Raw genomic sequence first — 23,427 nt, forward strand, 5'->3', positions numbered from 1 at the left:
TGTCGGTTCCCCATTGGTCTGGGTCGGGCGCTCTGGGGAGGCCCCCACTGCATACACGTACATCTGCATCCTGACCACAGCCCACGCTCACCAAGCCGCCTCCACAAACCATGAGGCTGTCACTGCCACTGCTACTGCTGCTGCTGGGGGCCTGGGCTATCCCAGGGGGCCTCGGGGACAGTGCTCCACTCACAGCCGCTGCCCCACAGCTGGATGATGAGGAGAAGTACTCAGCTCACATGCCCGCGCACCTTCGCTGTGATGCCTGCAGGGCAGTGGCCTACCAGGTGAGTCCCTTCCCGGAGCAGGTCCCCTGCCCGGGCCTCCTCAAGCCAGACCTGCCCATCTACCTCAGATGCCACCACTTGCCTTTGATGCCCAGTCCCCACTCCTGGCCATCCAACCAGGCTCGGCCTTCCATGACATTGCCATCTTCACCTCACCCGAACCTCCATGCCTCAGTTTACACATCTGTCTGTCCAAAGGAGACCAGAAATCTGGGACACCCCCCAGTATCTTGAGGTCCCAGGGAGTCACCACCACCTCGTGGTCTCAGGCTCTTCCAGTTCCAGGCCCATGTCGGGTCTGGACTCCTTCCTAAAATAAGACTGAGGCAGACTGGTGTGTGTGTTCATGTGATCTGAGTGCATGGATATATGAGTGTGTGTGTGTCTGAGTTCACACACAAGCCTGTCAAGCCTACCTGAGTACCTCTGTGGGGGGTGGGGGGTGGGGGTGGGGAAAGGACCTGTGAGTACATGTGTCACTGAAGAATGGGCCGGGTTTTTTTTCTTTCCTTGTGGTTTAAAATAGCATGTGCTGATGGGCAGGTGTGCCCTGGGGGAGGGACCCCACTGCCCGGCCTAAACTTCCAACTCAGTGTTTCCCACTCACCCACCCCATTCTGGGAAAGTGGATCCTGCCTCAGCTGGTCCAGTCCCAGCTTTTGGGACCCGGGGGAGGACCCTGAGGCCTGCCTCACAGGTGCTTCCTGCTCCAGAGTCTCCCTCGCCACCCCATTCTCACCCAGAGACCCCAGGCTCCTGTTCTCTCGCCCACACTGAGCGGCGCCTGAGCCCTGACTCTCAGTTCCTCCTTGTTCCAGATGGGGCAACATCTGGCAAAGGCAGAGGCCAAGCTTCACACCCACAGGGGGCGTCAGGAGCTGAGTGAGTCGGTTTACACAGACGTGCTGGACAAGAGCTGCTCCCAGGCCTGGCAGGAGTGAGTTGAAAGTTTGGTCCCTTCTTTCCTCCAGGAGCAGGACTTGGTGGGTGGAGGTCCCCACTCGTCCTCTCACACCACACGCATTCCACTAGGGCTCCGGTCATGGCAGGGGGTCAGTTGGGACCAAGTCTGAGTTCTGGAGCTGGGAGCAAGTCGAAGGGTAAGGTACCCAAGCAACAAGGTCATGGAGCCAGGAGCTTCCCCTCTCTGGTCCTCAGTTTTGCATCAGGGAGGATCAGAATCTGGGCACTGAACTCGGCAAAAGGCCCAGTGCGCCGGCTTCACATAGAGACAGGTGCCCCACTGGCCAGGCCCTCACTAATGCTGTGTCACTCTCTTCCAGCTACGGGGTTCGAGAAGTGAACCAGGTGAAACGTCTCACAGGCCCAGGACTTAGCGATGGGCCAGAGCCACACATCAGCGTGATGATCACAGGGGGACCATGGCCCACCAGGTATGATGGGAGGCGGGAGGCAGGATGGAACCCCGGGAACCTTAGTCCGTCCCCCCGTAGGGTTGGCTGAGTCTGACGCTCCTGTGGGGCTCCCCTAGGCTCTCCGTGACGTGCCTGCACTACCTGGGGGAGTTTGGAGAAGACCAGATCTATAAAGCCCACCAACAAGGCCAAGAGGCTCTGGAGGCACTGCTGTGCGGAGGCACCGGGGGGGCCTGCTCAGAGGAGGTGCCACTGACAAGGGCAGAGCTCTAGTCCAACTCCTGCTTCTCCTCAGGGTCAGCCCCTGAAGACAGCGGGGCTTCTTCCGGATCTTCCCTGACTCCTTTCTGCAGGCTGCTCGAGGGCAGGCAGGCCTTGCTCTTCTGGCCTGCCACCCTCCCTCCTCCTCCAGCTTCGGGGCACTGGGGTCTGGGAGGGGCGAGGCCTTCCCCTATGGAGTCAAATAAAACCGATGGACCTTGATTCTTTCTCTCTGCAAAATGTGCTTGAGGGGCTGGCTGGGAGGACAGACGTGGGTGTTTCTGCTGATGTCCCCCTAGAGGGCCAAACACAGCTCCCGCCATCTTCCAGAGGTGAGTGAGGTCTGTCGTGTTTGGAAATGTCCGTGGGCAAAGGCATATGGATCCAGTTATGCGAACGGTGAAACCCCAGCTCCACCCCGAGAAAGAAGAAAAACCGTGGAAAATTCCATAAGCAGGTCACCTTGTAGACACACCTACTGCCACCATTGGGTGCTACTGGGGCCCCGCCCGGAACGGTAGTCTCCCTGGGTCTACACCCAGCTGCTGCTCACTCTCTGACCCCAGCTGGCGTGGTTGGGCCCTGGCATGGTCGGGCCCTGGGTGCGCCCGCCTGGGAGAAGGCGGGGCAGGGTTCCTGGAACGGGCTGGATTCAGCATCTCAGCTCTAAGTTCTGCTCTCCCCAGAAATTCTTCAGCCCTGGGGCTCTTCCTTAGCAAACAGAGTTAAGGGTCCCGCCTGGGGCCTACCTGGGTCTGGAAACCTGGGGTCAGGTAATGATATTACAGCTTACAGTTTCCTTAGTGAGTATGTCTCTGATCTTCCAAAGCCCTGGGAGGTGGACAGAATAGACACTAATCCCCAGGCGACAGATGCAGAAACCAAGGCTTAGACAACAGAAGAGGCTCAGGACACATCCCAGGCTGAGCAGTGGAATGGTTGGGAGGACACACAGATTTGGGGGATGTGCAAAAGTCATTGCTGGAGGAACAGGAGCACACCAAGCACGCCCTGACTCTCCAGCTTCCCTGAGCTACACGGCAGCCCAGACCCCCACCATTTATCACCTGTCCCCCACCTGCCTGAGCCTCCTCATCCCTGAGCCTCCTCTGAGAAGAGAGCCCCTGGGCACCAGGATGGGAGCGTGGCCCAAGGAACCGCCGAGTCATATTAGGCGTGGAGCTGGGAGCCTGTGATGTGCCCTGTGTTTATGTGGGGTCTGAGTCCAGGTGTCATGAGTCCTTGGTGTGACTGTATCTGAGACCCTACATAATTTCAAGGCCTTGTCTGTGTGGTTGAATTGTCTAGAGGACAGGGAGAGGCAGGGCTCTGCCTCCACAGCCCCCTGGGGAGTACCGGGGAGGAGAGGGTGGTAAGGAAAGCACTGAGGAGCAGCTCTGAAGCTTCAAACTGGTCAGACGACTTTAGGAACCTGGGAGCAGAAGCCAAGAAGGGAGAGGAAAGGCCAGTTGGACGGAGGAACAGCCCAGAGGCTGGACAGACCCAGGACGGACTCGGGGCTGCATCATGAAGCTGCTTCCCAGCTGGAGAGCGGTGCTGCCTGTGAGCCCTCAGGGCCGGGTCTGGCCATGGGCACAGCAAACCAGAAGTAGGTGGGCCCTAGGAGGGCTGGGGCTGGGCAGCACTGTGGAGAGCAGAAGCTCAGGCCTAGACCCCACCAGCTGGGGGCCTTAGCCTCTCAGACACCAGGTCCCGCTCAGCCAACTCCAGTCCCCACGGCCAGGCTGGGCTGGATCTGCCAGGAAGGAAAGACTGGCTGGGCCCAGGGCTGGCTTCGGGTCCTGGGTGGCGGCTTGCACTCACACGGCCCGGTGCTTAGAAAAGCTCCGGACTGTCTAATGCTCTGCTATTGCTGTCTTAAAATTCGTAATACTTTTGGAACTGCATTTTGGGTCCTGACTTGGGGGGCACAGGCAAGGCAGGGCTGGCCTTGGCAGCTCCTTCTGTGGTATGCCCCGGTGACCCTGAGGGGTGAGCAGCGGTGGTGGGGAGGGTACTGTTTCATCGTGTTCGATACAGCGTAAATGTGGGAGTTCAGGCCAGCCCAAATTTTAGCAGTTGTTTTCTATAATCTTGGTACCTTTGTGGCCTTGGTCAGATCACATCTCTTAATTTGTTTCCTGAGCTGTAAAAGAGGTTAGCACTGCCTAGCACCTGGGCTTGAACACAACACACAGGTGTTGCCTGGCACACAGTCATTCCTCAATAATGACAGTGGTTATGATGACAATGATTAACTTGTTATTAATATTCAGATGGTAACACAATAATGGCTGTTTCTACTCCTTTTCCTGTCGCTTCATCCAGAGCTTGGTAAATTTCCAAACTGTCCATGCCTCACCCCCAATCTGGCTCCTTGAAAAACAAGAACAGGTCTCGTGTCCAGGCTTTGGTGCGGGCGGTGAATGTGGGAGAGGCTTAGGAAGCCTTTGCCACTCCCTGTGACCGGAGTTAATACATTACCTCCACATGGGTCCTGCTTTCGCAATCTTGATCGGAGCTGGGGATCTGGTTACAGATTTACTTTGAACAATGTCTGATATGTGGAGTAAAGTCCTCCTTGGCCTTTCTATGGCCATCCCTTCTTCTCCTCAGGAGCTGCTCATACCTGTGTCCCAAAGATGAGGGCCCAGGAGGAACGTGAGGGCCAGACACAGGTGCTGGGGGATGGGTGAGAGCCGGGAAGCGGCAGGGTGAGGTGGGGGTCGGAGGGACTGCACAGGCCTTCTGCCTGGGAGGGCGGAGGCAAAGCTTCTGATAAACTTGATCCAGCCATTGTCATAGGCTCAGCATGGCAATTGGGGGATAGGGTGGGGGTGGCAGTGGGGGTGAAAAAGACTTCAGCTGGAGGGCCAGTAGGGGCACAACCTACCCCCACCCCAAAGTGACATCCCAAGGACCTCCAAAGGGCAGAGGTGGGGCCAGGTTGGGCCCCAAAGGGCCTGTCCGGTCTCCAGCCCTCTTGGCCCCAGGACATCTGACTTAGGGGCCCTTTCCCTGTGCTGGAAGGCCTGGGTCCCGGGAGCCTGTGCAGTGGACTCGGCCCACACAAAGCAATGTGAGGTGGGGCCTAGTAGTCAGGCCCAGGGACAGCTGGGTAGATGGGCTGGGACGGAGGGGAGGACCCCAGGCTCAGACCCGATTCTGAGGAGCTGACAGGCCACTTAGGCACCTGATTGACTCTGGGGCAGAACTGACTTTGCCAGTGTCCTCCTCTCCACCCTGAATTACTGCTCTCTGCTGTCCCCAGCACGAGGACCTGGGCCCAGCAGGGACCTCCACGAGGGACCCCACTGTGTCCCTCCCCACAGAACCCAAGTTCGACATGTTGTACAAGATCGAGGATGTGCCGCCCTGGTACCTGTGCATCCTGCTCGGCTTCCAGGTGGGTTTCCCTCGACAGGTCTCTCCCCCCCCCCCCGGCTCCCAGTTATCTTGGGTAACAGGGAGAGAAACCTAAGGTCAGCAACAGTGACTGTCATCAAGCAGGGGTGGGGAAGAGGCTTATGGTGCTCAAGAGAGGATTAACATCCGCCTTCTCCTTGGAGCAAGCGTCACCTGCCAGGTGCAGTGTCAGTGATAGGGAAGAGGGTCTGGTGCACAGAAGAGGCAGGAATGAATGACTTGGGGGCAGATTAGGAATCGCCATAGGTGAGCAGCGGCCCTCTGGGAGCTCCCTGTGGGAGTGGCCATTCCGGGTGGGTATGTTTCCTAGGGCGGACAGCTTCAGGCCCACTGAGGCTGGCTTGAAAACTGTTAGGGTCCCTGTTTCCCTCTAAGCCCTGTGGGCCTCATGCACGACCCCTCGCCCCCTAGCATTACCTGACGTGCTTCAGCGGCACCATCGCTGTGCCCTTCCTCCTGGCTGAGGCGCTGTGCGTGGGCCGTGACCAGCATGTGGTCAGCCAGCTCATTGGCACCATCTTCACCTGCGTGGGCATCACCACCTTCATCCAGACCATACTGGGTATCCGGTGAGCTGCCCCACTTCCCCCCCCCACAGACACGCAGCACAAGCGGGTGGTCTCTCTCGGAGGACTCCTGGCACAAAGAGACCTGGATCTGCCCCCACCTGCTGCTGCTTCTCCCAAGCACAGCCTTACAGCCAGGCAGCTGGGGTCCTACACGGGCACCTGACACTCCTCGAGGACTAGGAGTCTGTGTTTTTAAGGGGATGTGCCTTACCTGGGCAAGGATCAGTCCTGGTGCCTGCCCACCAAGCTGGTTAAGCCCTATTCAGGGTAAAGAGCACCACCTGCTTCCCCGCTTCAAAGGCCTGTGCAGGCCTCTTCAATAGTCTGTCTTCCTGGGGGGCCGACCCCCCTGCCACAGCCCTAGGTTCAGGTGGCCAAAGCATGGCTGTTTGTGTGGTGAGAGGAGGGAGGAAGGGTGTGAGTGGAACTTGGATGCAAGAACTAAGCCGTCCCCTTCTAGGCATGTGGCCCCTCACAGTGCGGGAACTGGTGCTGAGAAGGAAAGGGGATGGGTTGTGGGCCAGGGCTCCATTTGTTTTCCTCCTTGGTTTCCCAAGATGTTATAATAGAGTCCTGCCTGGGGTCTCGGTGACTGCCCTCTGCGATGCCCCCTTGTCCCTCTGCCTGTGTACCTTTGTGTGACTTTTTCTCCCTCTTTCTCTTTTGTGTCCCTCTCCCCTGTCTTTATGTCCCTGCGCCCACCGTCCCTCACTCCTGCTGTTCCGTGCTTCTCCTTCCAGGCTGCCGCTGTTCCAGGCTAGTGCCCTTGCATTTCTGATCCCAGCCAAAGCCATCCTGGCCCTGGAGAGATGGCAATGTCCCCCAGAAGGTGAGCACACTGCTGGGGCCTGTGTTGGAGAGTGAGGGAACTAGAAGCCCGGAGGTCTGGGTGACTGTCCCAAGTTCAGACACCGGGATGCATTCATGGCAGCACCTTCTCTCCCTATGTCTCTGTTCCCTGTTCACCTGTGTTCGTCCCTCTCTCTGCCCCCAGAGGAGATCTATGGTAACTGGAGTCTGCCCCTGAACACCTCTCATATCTGGCAACCACGAATACGAGAGGTGGGTTCCCTCGTGGAGTAGAAGGGACCTGGACCTGAGGGGGGGCTAGATGGGAGTAAGGGCTACTGCTGAATTAGGAGATAGCCCAGAGGCCTTTTTTTTTTTAAAAAAAATGTAGAGGTCATGGCTTCTACATAGTAACTTAGAGCTGACCTTTGCTCTTCTAGGTTCAAGGTGCAATCATGGTGTCCAGCATAGTGGAAGTGGTGATTGGGTTGATGGGGCTGCCTGGAGCCCTGCTCAGCTACATCGGGCCTCTCACAGTCACCCCCACCATCTCCCTTATCGGCCTCTCTGTCTTCCAAGCTGCTGGTGACCGGGCTGGTTCGCACTGGGGCATCTCAGCTTGGTGAGCAGACACCGGGACGGATCCTTCTCCAGCCCCAGCCCATTTGCCCCCTACATTTCCTTCTCCCTTAGTCCAGTCTCCTGTCCCAAACCTGTCCTACAAGCCATCTCTTCCTTGTGTCTCTGCCCCCAGCTCCATTCTCCTGATCATCCTCTTCTCCCAGTATCTGCGCAACCTCACCTTCCTGCTGCCTGGCTACCGCTGGGGCAAAGGCTTCACTCTCTTCCGCATCCAGATTTTCAAGATGTTTCCTGTGAGGAATTGACAGGCAGCTGGTGCTGGGACTGGGGTGGGGCTGGGGCTGGGACTGGGGTGGGGCTGGATTCGTGTCCAGGGCCAAAGTAGGGGACAAGGGCTGGAATAGCAGGGGAACTAGAGCTAGAGCAAAGACTAGGTCCCAGACAGGGACTGGAGCAGGTGATGGGGGCTGGGATCTAGGGCCGGGGCAAAAGCTGGGGTTGGGGCTAGGGCTAGGGCTGAGGTAGAGGCTGGTTAGCTTGGAACAAGACCTCTAGGGCTCTAGGGCCCTCAGAGTGCGACTCATCCTTCCCCACTTCAGATTGTGCTGGCCATTATGACCATGTGGTTGCTCTGCTACGTCCTGACCCTGACAGACGTGCTGCCCACAGACCCTACAGCCTATGGCTTCCAGGCACGAACGGATGCCCGAGGGAACATCATGTCTATTGCACCCTGGATCCGAATCCCCTACCCCTGTGAGCAACCCCACTTGGGCCCCTCTGCCTTCAACTCAGACCATCTATTAGGCCCCTGCTGATTTATCCCAATCCAGCTGATGATAAAACTAGCATTAGCCACACATATACTGTGTGCCAGGCAGAATGGTTTAACTCAGATGAAGTCTTCCTGCAGAGCTTTGTGACTCTGAGAGATCCCACATAAGCTCCCATCCCTCTGCAGCTTCTACTCCAGTTTGAGATCCCTTTACCCTCACCCCCCAACCACCTAGTCTACTTCCTAACCCACCCACTGCATTCATCCCCTTGCCTCCCCTCAACCCAGGTCAGTGGGGACTGCCTACAGTGACTGCAGCTGCTGTCCTGGGAATGTTCAGTGCCACATTGGCGGGTATCATTGAATCCATTGGCGATTACTATGCTTGTGCCCGCCTGGCTGGTGCACCACCCCCTCCGGTACATGCTATCAATAGGTATGCCCATTTGCTCTCCCCAATATCTGATCCCTTCTGAGGCCACTCAGGAAGCAAACGTAGTAACAGGGTTGAGTCCCAAAAGTGTACACTGGGCAGGTCACTGATACTCTCCGGATTTCATTCTTTTTATGAAATGGGATGGATGTTCTCATTTCTTACTCTGAGTATTTGTGAGGAGTCAAGATAATGAATTCAAGGGATACTACAGTCATTGACAAACTTCCATGTGCCTGCCTAGCCCTTGCGGTGAGTGTTTTTATGCATTCCACCAATGATTCTGTGAGACAGGTACCCTTATTATGCCCATTTTACAGGTGAGGAAATTAAAACCCAGAATTGCCTAAGGGACTAAGTGCCAGAGTGCTGGGACTAGTGCTCAGACCAGAGCTCCTGGCTCCCACACCTACCTTTGGCCTGGAGTGGGGAGTCTACTACAGATAGTTGGCAGCTTCCACAGAAGGCGAGCATCCAGCCAGGGTAGTGGGGCAGAGCTTGGACAAAACCACCCCCCCCACTCCCCATTTCTTTACAGGGGAATCTTCACCGAAGGCATCTGCTGCATTATCGCAGGGCTGTTGGGCACAGGCAACGGGTCCACCTCATCCAGCCCCAACATTGGCGTGCTGGGGATTACCAAGGTACTTTGCTGAACAAGAGCAGCACAGAGCTCCACCCACTCGGTTTGCCACAGGCCTCTCCCCGAGCCGGTCTCCACCTTGGCCTAGCCCCAGGCAGTCTTTGAAAGACCCTGAGCTGTATGAAGCCCTGAGGCATCTGTGCCCAGCTCTTATCACAGGCCCTGCCCACCATGCTCTGCCCTGGAACTCACCCGTGGATTACATAGCCCCACCCTCTGACTCCCTGGCAGGTGGGCAGCCGGCGTGTGGTGCAGTATGGTGCGGGCATCATGCTGGTTCTGGGGACCATTGGCAAATTCACAGCCCTCTTTGCTTCGCTCCCTGACCCCATCCTGGGTGGCATGTTCTGCACCCTCTTCGGTGAGTGTTGCGCGCACGTGGATCCCAGGTGGCAGCGCAGTGGCGGCTGGTGGAGCGCCCCCGGCCCGCACGGGCCTTCAGAGGTTCTCCTGCGCCCTCAGGCATGATCACCGCCGTGGGGCTGTCCAACCTGCAGTTCGTGGACATGAACTCCTCCCGCAACCTCTTCGTGCTTGGATTTTCCATGTTCTTCGGGCTTACACTGCCAAATTACCTGGAGTCTAACCCTGGCGCCATCAATACAGGTGCCTGAATGTCACTGGGGGAGGGGGGAGGTGTGGAGGGCCAACCTCTGAGCACAGTTCCCTCCCTCGAAGGCTCCACGCAGCTACAGCAACAAATCCGCTGGACTCTAGATGCTAATCAGCAGCTGAGAAGCTAATTAATTAACAGGTGTCCTTTACTAAGACACTTTCTGTGGACAGGTATTGAGCTTTACATATGCTCATTTAATTTTCACAATCCATGAGATACTGTTATCATCTCCGTGTCACAGAGGAGGGAAGTGAGACTTAAAATGATTTGTCCTGAGACAAGAAGTAGCGACTAGCAAAACTGCAAAGTGAATCCAAGGGTGGGAGAAGCAGAGGTGCAGACAGGCTTGAAGGTCGGGGTTTGTGTGGTTCCAGCTTCAGCCTGCTGAAGGAGGTCAGGCTGCCCAAAAAGTCCCTGAGGTCTGTTCTCCAGGTCGGGTCATGATACCCATTAGCCCCTGGCCTATCCCACAGGCAGTTCTGAAGCGGACCAGATTCTGACTGTGCTGCTGACCACGGAGATGTTCGTGGGTGGGTGCCTTGCTTTCATACTGGACAACACAGTGCCAGGTATGGGTCAGCCCTGGGAGGAAAACAGAACAAGGCTGGGCTCATTTGCACTCCAACAGATGGCCCCTGAACTGGAGCTGTGACCTGGTCCAATGATGTAAGCCTTGTAGGCAGGAAGAAGCAGGAACAGATGGGCTGGTGGAGCTCCCTCTGGTTGGAGGGAGAGACCACAGACCGGCACAGACATGCCTCACAGGTCTTGACAAGGGCAGGGCTGGGAGAGTTAATTCCAGGGCTCTCGTCTCTTCATTTCTTGACAGCAACCAGGGTGAGGGTTACCCTTCGGGTGCTTTTTGCTTTTTTAGGACAGATAGAAATGCAGCACCAGTTTATTTGCAAAACCCACTCTAAATACGCCAGCAAACTGCAACGGTGGCTGGAAGACCCCTAACTTTTCTCTTTGCTATTAGGGCTTTTTGTAGGGATTGTGGATACTTAGAACCTCCCTGGACCGCATTTATGTGCCCAGCGAGTATATAAAAACTAAAAGTCTCCCCCACTGATTTTGAAAATCTGAGATATCAACAAAGTCTATTTGATGCAATCTATGGCCTATGTCCCGGCCATTTCACCACACGACTTTTGCTGGAGGATTTCAGGGGGACTGGAAGATCTGGAAAAGCCCCATGGGGACTGGAGTAAAGGCAGCATCACTGCTGGGAGATTAGACATGGGAGTAACAGGATGGCCCTCTATCTCCTACCACTTGACAGCTTCAACAGGGCTGCAGACCCCACTTGCTTTTCCCTCACTCTCAAGGTATGAGTTGAGTCTGGCGACGCACAGCTGGTGGGTTGAAGTGTGGGCAAGGAAGAGCCAAAGACTCCCTGGCACTTTTAGGGGTTTTAGACAGCATCGGATAATGAGGGAGCTCTTGGTAGCAGCTCTCCCTTGGATCATGGTACCCACCTCCCATTTAGAGGCAGCTGGGCTGGGGAGAAAATCTGCAGCCTCAATGCCTGGGGACATGGAGGGCATCAGGTGTGCAGCTATAAACTGAGGGGCTTCTGTGTGACTTGGGTAGCTGAATTAAGCTCACCAGACTGCCTCGTGGAGTTCCTCACATCCCCATCCTCCAATCCAACTGTCCATCAGCAACCGCCCTTGCCAGGGGATCATGTATTATGCCACATCATCTTCAACAGTCCTTCAATACATACCGGTGAGGAAGCTGAAGCTCAGAGTGGTGAAATCACTTGCCTAAGGCCATACAATCTGGATTCCAACTCAGGTCTTGCCAGCTCAGAACTCAAGTCCTTACTAGCTTTCTTTTGTGGGATGGGAACACTGCTGATATATATCACTTTGCATTTGCTCTTTCTCTTTACCCTTCCATCCATAACCCAACCTTAGAGGGGCAGTCAATTTAGTTCACAAAATGCTAGAGGAGCTTACCAGCTTGGCCTTTGGTTAGACACTTAAAGGGATATGCCAAAGAAAAAGTGTTTAAGTCTCTTTTGAGGAGCTCCCAGCACAAGACAGAAAGTAAAACTGAGCTTAAAGCAGCAAGGTCAATAGGATTAGGCTGGAGTCATTGAAGGGCTTTCTGGATGAGACTGGTGGGGCTTAGAATGAAAGGGACTTGGAGAAGCAGAGGACTTGCAGGCAGGGAGGGATATGAGACGTAGGTGAGGGAACTCCGGGCCAGCTGTTGTGTTCTGGCAGTGGTGAGGGAGGCGATCAGACAACAGAGCCGTGTGCCGCACCCACAGCTCTTCCCTTCCACTTTGCCCACCTGTGCAGCCAGGCCCAACTGAGTGCCTCCTCCAGGTAGTCTTCCCTGAAGACCCCAGCTCTCCCTCAGTGCCCTCTCTTCTGACTCTGGGACTCTTTTCATTTGCCCTGCTCATGGGGTTTTCAGGTTGGACTGCCAGCATATGGAAATCTCACTCTTACCAGCAGATTTACACTGTGCCAGTTTTCATCAACCAGCTGCCTTGTGAAAACCTCAGAGAGCTCATGCACCCCTCTGCCACTCTGTAGGGCAAATTCCCATAGTTGTAAAAAATCCCTACCACCACCACCACCAAAAATTTTACTGTATTTTTTGGACCATAAGATGCATATAGGTTTTAGAGGAAAATAGAAAAAAAATTTTTGAAGCAAAAAATGTGGTATTTAGTAACATAAATAATATTTCACCAATGTAAATGTAAACAGAACTCAACTGCACCATTAACCACCATTATTCCTTCCAAACTGGGGGGGGGGGGGGGGGGAGGTGTGTCTTACAGTCTGAAAAATATAGTACTTAGCTTGACTTTCTGAGGTTGCATTACAGAAACAGGAGTTTATTTTCCAAATACAAAATCATATTAATACTGATTATAGTGTTTCGATACACACCAACCTGACCCTGCAGCAGAGTCTAGGTACTTTTTGGTCTCCAACAGCCTAGGATACATTCACCTCATATTCAAGATGTAGGATGACAGACCTGGCTGGTGTAGCTCAGTGGATTGAGCGTGGGCCTGTGAACCAGAGGATTGTGGTTCAATTCCCAGCCAGGGCACATGCCTGGGTTGCAGGCCAGTTCCCAGCAGGGGACCCATGAAAGGCATTGATATTCTCTCCCTCTCTCCTTCCCTTCCTCTCTAAAGATATATAAGTAAGTTAAAAAAAATGATGTAGGATGACAATTACTTAAACTTTTGCCAGTTTCTTCATGATAAAATTTTGTGTAATAGTGCCTTCAGGGATATTTTGAAGAAATATAAGCACAAATGAAACTAAAGCACTCAGCACAAAACCTGGCACACTACAGATATACAACAGACACTAATTACAACCTGTATCCTTTAGGGTTCCCTAGAACTCTGGTCAAGTCAGGAGCTGAAAAATTATCGATTCAACCCTTTTTAGAACCAAGGATACTTGAGATCAAGACACTCACTCCTGAAGTCTGCTTCAGAACTACATGGGAAGGGGAGGTGGCTGACAGTGGCTGGCCCTTGTAAGTGACCCCACTGTCCTTTTGCAGGGAGCCCAGAAGAACGAGGGCTGATACAGTGGAAAGCTGGGGCCCATGCCAACAGTGACACGTCTGCCAGTCTCCAGAGCTATGACTTCCCTATTGGAATGAACGTAGTAAAAAGGTTTGCCTTTCTGAAATACATCCCTATCTGCCCGGTCTTCAAAGGATTTTCTTCAAGATCAAAGGACCAGCTTCCAGTTCCAGAAAATAGAGAAACTGAGCCTGTCTGCACCAAAGTCTGAAAAATTACTCTCAGGTAAGGTAGGATGTGTTAGTCTATGGCTTTGGTGAGAGGGTTGAAAAATCATATTCTTCTGCTTTAACCAAAGAAACACCAAACTACTTGGTTTCCATTTTTGTGGCCTATTTGGGTGTCCTCAAGGGGAAGGTACACTGGGTAAAAAGTCAATGTAGAGATTTTAAGTGCAATTACTTAAGCATTTTATAGTGAGAATGGAACTTCCCAACTGGTGTGGGCTACTAAGAGGTTACAAGTATGCTGAAATACCCCTTCAGCCTTCTGGGTACCTGGGCAGAAGCTGGGTCAACTGGAAGCCAAGTGACGTCACTCCAGCCATCAGCAGCCAGCCTCATCTCTGAACTCCAGTATGCTAAGCAAATAACACTTTGTGACATGGAAAAGGTTGAGAAATGATATAGCACAAGAACCAGAAAAATCCTCTTATGTGCCTTGTTTTAATAATGGTCATAAAAAAGCTAGGATGACTTCCTTTAGTTACCCTGGCTGATCATCTGTCCCCAGGACTTCAAAATGAAGTAGTGGTGCTCCTCTAAAACTTCCCATCTCTACCTGTAATGCAGATACCCGACTCTCTAAATAATTAAACATCAAAGTAGTTTTAATGTACACGTTCCCTAAGAAAATTTCCAACAAAATGAGAGCTTAGCCTAGATGACTACTTAATAGTAATAACAACCATTTACTTATTTTTAGAGGGGGAGGGAGAGAGAAAGAAAGGGAAACACCAATATGTGATTGCCTCTTGTACACCCACCACTGGGGACCTGGCCCACAACCCAGGGATGTGCCCTGATTGGGAATTGAACCAGTGACTGTTTGGTTCACAGGCCGGCACTCAGTCCACTGAGCCACACCAGCCAGGGCATAATAACAATAATTTAAATAGAATTTTCTATGTGCCAGAGACTGTCTTAAGTGCTTGATGTATATTAACTAATCACACAATCCTGAGATAAATACTGTTATTACTACCGTTTTAAAGAGGCAGAAGCTATCACAGAAAGGTCGAGTGCCTTGCCCAAGACCGCTGGATTCACAGGAAGACTGCCTAGTGTATGCTCTCTCTTTTAAAGATTTTATTTGTTTAGAGAGGGAAAAGGAAGAAAGAGAGGGACAAAACACTGATGCATGAGAAACATTGACTGGTTTGATACATTGCCTTTCACATGCCCTCCACTGGGAAACCTGGCCCGCAACCCAGGACGTATGCCCTGACTTGGAACTGAACTTGGGACCTTTCAGTTCACAGGCCGGCACTCAATCAACTAACTGAGCCACACCAGCCAGGACTGGTCTTTGCTCTTAATCATTAGTTTACAATGCCTAAATTTATAATCTCCAAGAATACTGCATTATGATCATCTGGCAGGATGTGGAAATATTTCTGCCCCGAGAAAGAAAGGATCTATAAGCTAGTGGTGCTACTTGTGGCACCGAGCTCTTAGATAACAGAAAGGACTGGTTGTATCATGGCTGCAAAAAGAACAAGAACCACGCAGGATCATCTCTGCTTCAGTGTTTCTTTAAAAACCTACCTGATTATTAGTTTGTTACAATAGCTACTAAAAGCCACTGGTGCACGGGTGCTTACACCCAGCGATCTCCCAGGGAGAATCTGAGCCTGAACGGATTACATTGCTTTCTTAATTCTGAGCCCAGCAAGCTCAAGAAAAGCACAGAGGACATTATTAACTAACAACTGAGTAAAGCCATGAGGAAGAATTGTATGTAAAACCAGTATGCAAAACCAGGAAATTGCTAGTTGATTGACAGACTATCCTAAATTAAGATTTGCCATAAACAGCCCTAGTTGGTGTGGTGTGATGGTTCAATTCCCAGTCAGGGCACATGCCTAGGTTGTAGTGGGGGGCGTGCTAGAGGCAACCACACATTGGTGTTTCTCTCCTTCTTTCTCCCTCCCTTCCCTCCTCTCTAAAAAAAATTTTGCCATAAACATATTATAAATAAGCTTGTGAGAGGGAAAAAGCAGAACATCTATGTGAATCAAAATAGCAAACCACTCCAGTGAGACCAGCAATGGTTTGTGAAGGGAAGAAGCCAATGAAGGTTACAGTTGAGTCAGGTCAAGTTTCTCAACATGGATATCCTACAATTGTCCTGACACTGTAGCCTGAGAGTGTGGCCTGCAGAAGGGGCTTTGGGCTTTATTTTACTGTTGTACTTTAGACAGATACTTACACAGCAAGATGTCTGACACAATGGGATTTAATAGTCTAGTCTCTTCTCTCAGCAAATCTTGCCAGCAGGGTTATCCTGAGGGACTGAGCCCGCAACTAAGTGAGTATCACCACTGGAAAGTCTGCGTTCAGTACCAAGAAACACAACCATCAGCTTAGTTCTACTATTATTTATTTTTTTAAATATTTTTGAAAAAATATAATTTTTTTACAATATTTTCAACTTAAACACTATTCACACTGAACACGTATGGCAGCTTAACCTACCCAAATATGAAGTTTAAGAAGCCAAAACTGTTCTAGCTTAGTTAAAAGAAAAGTTGTGCTGCAGACTATTGTAGTGATGGTTAACAAAGCAAGGAAAAGCACCACTCAAATCATGTTACAATTTCTTTGTTCAATTGGATTAAGGGTTGGTCAAATGTTAGACTTTACAAAGGCATAGCTACAATGAGGATTGCAGGAGATGCAGCTCTCAAATTGCATACTTCCTCAGATATATTTTGACATGATAACATACCACAAAAGCCAACACTAGTTTTAATCTGATCACTACCTCAGGAACTGAAGACAGATGTGTCTACAATGAATCATTTCAAATGAACAACCTTCCTCAGAAGATTCTTTTTGACTGGAACAAATACAAATTTAAGTCTGAACTGAGAAATTTGCTTAGCAACTAGAATTTAATTTAAATGTACTCACTTAAGAAAGGCTCAGACAGTAACAAGTGTTTTAGTTAATCCTAAGGGACCAGTTTATTCTCAAAAAAAAAAAAAAAAAAAAAAAAAGACAATTCACTAAATTAAAGGTTATTTAATCTGTTGCTTTGTTACAACTTGACTGGTGCTTCTTTCCTTGCTGTCTTCACATCAAGCCATGGGGCCAATCTGTTTTTCAGTAAATGTTTGACAGCTTTTTACTTAATAACAGTCTCAGCACTTTTATTAAGCATGCAAGACTAACAAAACTTTGGCAATGCATAAGTGTAACACAGTGACAAGAGAGCTTTTACAATTAAGTCTTCTAATACTGCCTTCACAGTGTGGAAATTGTGCTACATCCACCAAAAGAGGGCCCCGTCTACTCAAATATTTTAGTACTTCACCCCAGGAACAAACTCCTTTGCATTTGGATTCAGATTGCTCTTGACCTGGAAAATAAGTACATAAAAAAGCAAGTTCATTAACAGATGGCTTCATATACTCAGAAGCATTCAACCCAGATCTACATGCAAAACACCTTCCAGAAAATATTAAACAAAAGCAAGAACTGAGATCAATAAACTTAACCCCAAAAATCTATGGCTGGGAAGGCAGGAACCAAATGTAAGGTATATGCATTATTATCAAATTTTATCAACCTTCTAAAGTAGGAATGGAAATTAAATTTGTTTAAGTATAACTAGATACCCACTAACCTCACATAAACTAAGTATCACAGAACACGGAATTCTGTTCAACTATATTCGACTCTCTTTAAACTTTCTTGTAAAAAAATATATTTTAAAGATTTTATTTATTTTTAGGCATCGAGAAAGGGAGAAAGAGAAGGAGGGAAACACCAATGTGTGGTTGCCTCTCACTCTCTCCCTCTTCCTGGGACCTGGCCCGAAACCTGGGCATGTGCCCTGACTGGGTATTGAACTGGAGACCCTTTGGTTCACAGGCTGGCACTCAGTCACTGAGCCACACCAGACGGGGCCTTCACATAAGAATATTAAACAAGTGTTGAAATGATTAAAATGATTGGGGAATTGTTTATAGATTAATTTTACTTTATGATAGTCACTGAAAATGTGGAGTTGTCTTTCTACAATTGCTTTATTCTAATTCCCACAGGAAGCATGGTATATAACAGGAAAACTACACGGGGAGTCAGAAGACCTAAACTGGAATTCCAGCTATGCACCTAAGTAACTTCCCATGTGAGGCTGGCAAAGTCACTCTCTCCGGGACTCCATTTTTGAATTAGGGGAAGAATGTGCCAAAATCTCTGAGAGCCTTAGAGACTTGTACCATTATTTCACATCTCTACATCTTTACTTTCCTAAGCAGATGTGTCAGCATATAGGGAATGCCTAGAACATTTCCTCTACCACATCTTGGAACGGAAGTTGAAAAAGACGAAGAGAAACCAGAATGAATTCCAGGGCCTAACATATAGGCACGCTGGAAGGCTTTTATACTGATTCTAAGCCCCCTATGTCACTTACTTTAAGACTAAAGCACATTAAACATGTTGGAGCAATAATTTAATCTTAGTTTCATAATTTATATACAACCATTTCCTTGCATGGGACATAGTCTTCCTTCTCTCAAGGGAAATATATATAATATAAAAGTGTGAGGTCTAAATAAAAAGCAGTGTTCTTGAATGTGCAATCTTTTGGCATAAGCAACCTCAATCAAATTGAACAAACCAGTTTCTAGACAATGGATTTCTACTGGTTCCAGATTAAAGTTATACATCATACCCGCAAAGGGCTTAGCTCACCAGAGCAACCAGGGTTATTTCTGGAGTGACTAAGGTAGCATAAGCAAGCATATCCCAATAGACTATTCAGATCACAAACCTCCTCAATTGGGTCATTTACTGTAATAAAGACTATACCAAAATTCAAATTTCAGTGTTCTCTATACAGCCCTTTAGAAGAATGGTTTCCAAATAGCTGATAGGGGAGGTTGGTAGTTATCTTCTAAAGAGTGATTTTTAAAAAGTGACTTTTAAAAAATATATTTACTTTTAGAGAGAGGGGAAGGGAAGGGGAAGAAGGAGAGGGAAAGAAACATCAATGTGTAGTTGCCTCTCTTGCGCCCCATACTGCAGACCTGGCCTGCAACCCAGGCATATGCCCTGACTGGGAATGGAACCGGCGACCCTTTGGTTTGCAGGTCAGCACTCAATTCAGTGAGCCACCAGCCAGGGCTCAGAGTGCTTTTTAAAAATAAACATGCTTAGATGATTGATTCCGCAATTCTGGGATGTAGCTGAGGACTTTGTGTCTTGTTTTTAATACTTCGTAAGTAATTATGATGCACAGCCAGGTTAGGAAGTTACAGCACAGTGAAGAGAAGACAGTTGCAAGAAATACTTCAGAATATAGGGGTAAATTTCGGAGACCTTATAGAAGCAAATAGAGATTATCAATGAGGACAGAAAGGTTAACTTTCTGACTTGAAATTATTTTACCTTATTTTTAGTGAAGAACTCATTAAGTTCTATTCTAGTATTGATGCCTAGTTATGACAATTCCTAAAAATACTTTTACTACAAATATACCATCAGCAATGAGACATTGAGAATAACTAAGGACGCAAATAAGCATTTTTATGCTCTTTTCTGCCAAGGGCTTAATAGATGTCCTTATTAAATCACAGTTCCAAAAGGAGGCAGGGTTAATTCAATGAAAATCCTGGAGTCCCTGAATTGGGGGGGGGGGGAATCTCCAAAATTTTACGTTTCAGGTAAAAATTTGTGAATTTCATCAAACTTTTAAGACAAACTTAAACAGCAAAACCTCTCCATCAAGGTACTTCTATATAGGCAGGTCACACGAACACACTGTATACTTCTTTTGGATTTGCTTTAAGTCATTTACACATCCCATGGCAACAGTTATCAAAACTAAAAGCAGTGGCAAGAAGTCTGTTAGTAGTCTCAGACTAACTCCATAGTGTTGCCAGAAGTCACTCCATGTCATAAGTGAAACTGAGAGGCCTCTGCTTCCATAGTAAAAAGCAGTGCAATTTTAGAAGGGGAAGAGATGTAGAGCTCTTCTTAAACAGATGGTTGCTGGCTTTTCCACTTACGGAAAAGATGAGCTAGGTTCTAAAAAGATGAAAAATAGCTTTTTACCACAAGATCTTCCAGAGAAGAGCCATCACTGATAACAAGGTCATTAAATTGGTCTTGGATCTGGTCCATAGTTTGTGGAAGATCTCGAGCTGGAATAAACCACTCATGTTCTTCTTCCTCTTCCAGCATTTCTTGGAAACAGCGTTCAATAAATTCCTCTTCCCATAACTCCTCTTCTATCTGGATTTATAATAAATAAAGGAGAATTTATAGCATACTTGGTAAGATAGCACTAGGAAGAGCATGAAATATCTTGAACTATTTAAAAGCACAATATTATACTTCCTCTTCTGTGCTAAGGAAGAAAAATGTTTACCTTAACACGTGGGAAGATCTGTTTAGGGTCTTGCTATGTCTTTACTTATCTTAAAAGAACAGAGTTTTGTCCATTGAAGGTGGAGAAGGAGTAGTAACAAATAAAGGAGTGCTCTCATTGAGGAATGCACGTCAGAATTACTTATACTTTACAACTATATAGACCCTAAACCTACTCAAAATGACCGGAAAAAAACCACCACAAACACCTTTAGAGGGTAGGGTCAGAACAAGGGTAGTTACAAATACACAATCAAAACTCCAATTAATTCTTTTTTTAAAAAAGATTTTATTTTTAGAGAGAGAGGAAGAGAGGGAGAAACAGAGGGAGAAAAACATCAATGTGTGGTTGCCTCTCACTTGGCCCCAACTGGGGACCTGGCCCACAACCCAAGCATGTGCCCTGACTGGGAATCGAAATGGTGACCCTCTGGTTCAGAGACTGCGTTCAATTCACTGAGCTACACCAGCGAGGTCTCCAACTGATTCTTAGTGAAATAAGACTACATTGTTTTGTTGAGATTTATTTATTTTTAGAGAGAGGAGAAGGGAGGGAGAAACAAAGGGAGAGAAAGGTCTATGTGAAACAGAAACACTGATTTATCAGTTGCCTCTCACCCCCCCACACCCCCACCCAGGAACCTGGCCCACAACCTAGACATGTGCCCTGACCAGGAATCTAACTGGGATCTTTTGGTCCCTGCAAATCCAGTTGGTTTGCAGGACAACACCCAACCCACTGAACCACACCAGTCAGGGTGACTACTTTTTAAAACAACAAAAAAGTGCGCACACACACATTTTTTGATTCCAGAGAGAGAGAGTAAGGGAAGGGAAGAGAAACATCAATGTGAGAGAAATGCTGATTGACTGCCTTCCACATGGACCCCAATCAGGGACCAAACCTGCAACCTAGGTATGTGCCCTGACCAGGAATCGAACCTGGCAACCTTTCGTTCTGTGGGAGGATGCTCCAACCAACTAAGCCACCCGGCAGGACCACACCAACAGGGCAAGACTACATTATTTTATTCTTGAATATCCATCATCAGATATAAAAAAATCAAGCTGGCTACTTAAGACAGTATTTATCAACATAGGAGAATTCTCTAACCCTAGTAGCTCTGAGCATCTGCTCTGAATCCTATTCTCTTTACTTTCACTACAATAAAGCAATATGATTAATACTGCTTTATTAATGCAGTCGTTTCCAAACCTAATGCAGTCGTTTCCAAACCTAATTGCTCACTGGAACCATCTGGGAACTTTAAAAACAACAAGTTTCCCAAACTACGCCCTAGTTTACTTGAATCAGAATCTCTGGGTAGAACCCTAAAAAAACTCACTAACCTGGCAGTAATCAGCATCCAAATAATATAGGAGTGGTGGCACATAAATCCACATATTTCACAGATAAGGGAACAGATAAAAAACATTTAAAGAACTAGTTACATTATTTGAGGGCTGTAGTGGGGTATAAAAAAAGAACATGTTTATACTAAAAACTAACTTGTCTGTTAAATTCCTCTTCATTTTCCATCCACATGTACTCTGCAAATGGATTGTCATCTTCATGGGAATGACCATTAATAATCACATCTTCGTTGATGATGCTTGGGCTAGTACTGCTGCGACTTGGATCTTTCATGGTTGGAGTTAGTTGTCGTTTTTAACCTTAAAAGAAAACCAATACGGTTAATTTAGTTAGTCATTTTTTCTTAGTAAGCATTTATTATCATCAGGTACCAGACTGAGTTAGGTGTTGTTAGATGCACACGATAAATCAAACAACTGGAAAGCTTCATTTACCCCCAAATGATTTCAGTGTTTATGAAATAGCCCAGAACAACCTAGATCAGCTAATAGTCAGTGAAGGTAATCAAATGTTTGTTTAAATGGAGTCCCTACACCATCCAATTTTATTATTTATTAAAAAAGATTTTATTTATATATTTTAGACAGAGGGGAAGGGAGGGAGAAAGAGAGGGAAAGAAACATCAATGTGTGGTTGCCTCTCACCTGCCCCCTACTGGGGATCTGGCCAGCAACCCAGGAACGTGTCTTAGACTGGGAATTGAACCAGTGACTCTTTGGTTCGAGGGCCAGAACTCAATCCACTGAGCCATATCAGCCAGGGCAAAACTAACAAAAATAAAAAAAGTTTTGTTTCTCACATTAAGGTCTTTAATTTTTTTAAGACTTTATTTATTTTTATATTTATTTATTTATTTTATATTTATTTATTTATAAAGATTTTATTTATTTGTCTTTGGAGGAGAAGTAAAGGAGAGAGGTAGAGAAATATCAATGTATGGTTGCCTCTTGTGTGTCTCCTGCTGGGAACTGGCCTGCAACCCAGGCATGTGCACTGACTGGGAATTGAACCGCAGTTGTGTGGTTCACAGGCCCACACTCAATCCACTGAGCTACACCAGCCAGGGCAAGACTACTTATTTTTAGAAAGAGGGGAAAGGAGGAGAGAAAGATCAATGTATAATTGCCTCTTGTCCACCTCTAACTAGGGATCTGGCCTGCAACCCAGGCATGTGCCCTGAATGGGAATTAAACCAGCAACCCCATGGTTCACAGGCCAGCACTCAATCCACTGAGCCACACCAGCCAGGGCAAAACTAACACATTTTTTAATAACCTTTTAGTTCCTCAGTCCCTAGATCTCTTGGACTTCCGAGCCCACTCTACAGTTGATAGTTTTCCCTTAATAACATGGGTTTGAACTGTACAGGTTCAAATTACACACATATATATATATATCCCCCCCCCCCCCGCCCAGTTTACTGCAGTTCAAAGCTGTTGTCCAAGAGTCAATTCCACAGCTGGCAATCTGCATATAGTTGGAGGGCCAACTATAATTAGTACACGGATTTTGCCTCTAACCCATGTGTGGTTCAAAGGTTGCTGTATTTGCCTTATTTGTGGGTTCATGTCTGGGTATCTTCATTGTACAATGAGTTTCAGGCATCCAGCCTCTTTGTACAACAACCATCTCCTTACCATCTCACCTCTTTATGGGAGTAAAAATAGTATCTATTGCAGTAGGTCTAATTGATTTCTTATACTCAATACAGGAATGCCTCATTTTATTAAGCTTCACAGATGTGATTTTTACAAATCAAAGGCAATCCATCCACCAGCAAAAGGATTATAAATGGCTCTATTTCAAGACTTGTTTTTATTGTGGTCTGGAACTGAACCTTCAATATTTCTGAGGAATGCCTGTAGGTGATAACTTGATCTAATTTAATTGACATAATTGTAGGCTAAAAGTAGAAATGTTAAATTTGGATTTCTACAACATTCTAAAAATGGGTTTATATAAAACAAGAGTTACTTGTACATAAATCCAAACAGTGGTGTGACTTGTGCCAAAGGATGCCTGAGTATAAAGTTAAAAACAAACAAACAAACAAACAAACAAACAAACCCCAACTTCTTCAGGCTTCTTACTCCAAAGTTATCAAAATCAGGTAAAATGC

The 23,427-nt window shown here is 48.2% G+C and overlaps 3 protein-coding genes across 6 annotated transcripts in view; 2 read left to right on the plus strand and 1 right to left on the minus strand.

Annotated features, from left to right (window-relative positions):
- Positions 1–57: 57 nt before the first annotated feature.
- MZB1 (marginal zone B and B1 cell specific protein) lies at positions 58–2,146 on the plus strand. Its single transcript, XM_037147665.2, has 4 exons — positions 58–287; positions 1,106–1,224; positions 1,571–1,681; positions 1,780–2,146. Exons 1-4 carry the CDS (start codon positions 111–113, stop codon positions 1,934–1,936), a joined length of 564 nt encoding a protein of 187 aa, XP_037003560.2. The 5' UTR covers positions 58–110; the 3' UTR covers positions 1,937–2,146.
- A 1,255-nt stretch (positions 2,147–3,401) lies between these two features.
- Positions 3,402–18,471, plus strand: SLC23A1 (solute carrier family 23 member 1). 2 transcript variants are annotated; one of them, XM_037147515.2, is made up of 16 exons: positions 3,405–3,533; positions 4,541–4,602; positions 5,196–5,330; positions 5,762–5,919; positions 6,660–6,748; positions 6,914–6,981; positions 7,149–7,330; positions 7,463–7,583; positions 7,890–8,046; positions 8,354–8,501; positions 9,037–9,142; positions 9,373–9,502; positions 9,604–9,747; positions 10,231–10,326; positions 13,307–13,556; positions 17,602–18,465. In XM_037147515.2, the coding sequence occupies exons 1-15, from the start codon at positions 3,452–3,454 to the stop codon at positions 13,540–13,542; spliced, it is 1,914 nt and encodes a 637-aa protein (XP_037003410.2). In that variant the 5' UTR covers positions 3,405–3,451; the 3' UTR covers positions 13,543–13,556; positions 17,602–18,465. The 2 variants fall into 2 exon arrangements, with proteins under 2 accessions (XP_053522452.1, XP_037003410.2); XM_053666477.1 differs by lacking the exon at positions 10,231–10,326 and having other exon boundaries at positions 3,402–3,533; positions 17,602–18,471.
- The window catches only part of PAIP2 (poly(A) binding protein interacting protein 2), a 28,528-nt gene continuing 21,016 nt past the window's right edge, over positions 15,916–23,427 (minus strand). For 2 of the 3 annotated variants that reach the window (XM_037147513.2, XM_037147512.2), the window contains 3 exons: positions 21,444–21,607; positions 19,619–19,798; positions 15,916–16,913 (listed from right to left, as the gene is read on the minus strand). In XM_037147513.2, coding sequence (XP_037003408.1) covers positions 16,857–16,913; positions 19,619–19,798; positions 21,444–21,581 — 375 coding nt within the window. In that variant the 5' untranslated portion in view covers positions 21,582–21,607 and the 3' untranslated portion in view covers positions 15,916–16,856. Of the gene's footprint in view, positions 16,914–19,618; positions 19,799–21,443; positions 21,608–21,952; positions 22,076–23,427 lie in introns of all 3 variants that reach the window. The other variant, XM_053666478.1, reaches the window with a different exon arrangement.

The sequence above is a fragment of the Artibeus jamaicensis genome, unplaced genomic scaffold (assembly GCF_021234435.1).
Source record: "Artibeus jamaicensis isolate MK-2021 breed Jamaican fruit bat unplaced genomic scaffold, CSHL_Jam_final contig_456, whole genome shotgun sequence".
Lineage (NCBI taxonomy): Eukaryota > Metazoa > Chordata > Mammalia > Chiroptera > Phyllostomidae > Artibeus > Artibeus jamaicensis.

Excerpts from the sequence above, each read along its gene's own strand:
- MZB1 (XM_037147665.2), top strand. The coding sequence starts at position 111 with ATGAGGCTGTCACTGCCACTGCTACTGCTGCTGCTGGGGGCCTGGGCT. Across the intron at positions 288-1,105 it reads GCAGGGCAGTGGCCTACCAG|ATGGGGCAACATCTGGCAAA; the intron begins GTGAGTCCCTTC and ends TCCTTGTTCCAG. Across the intron at positions 1,225-1,570 it reads TGCTCCCAGGCCTGGCAGGA|CTACGGGGTTCGAGAAGTGA; the intron begins GTGAGTTGAAAG and ends ACTCTCTTCCAG.
- SLC23A1 (XM_037147515.2), top strand. The coding sequence starts at position 3,452 with ATGAAGCTGCTTCCCAGCTGGAGAGCGGTGCTGCCTGTGAGCCCTCAG. Across the intron at positions 5,920-6,659 it reads CAGACCATACTGGGTATCCG|GCTGCCGCTGTTCCAGGCTA; the intron begins GTGAGCTGCCCC and ends TTCTCCTTCCAG. Across the intron at positions 8,047-8,353 it reads GATCCGAATCCCCTACCCCT|GTCAGTGGGGACTGCCTACA; the intron begins GTGAGCAACCCC and ends CCCTCAACCCAG.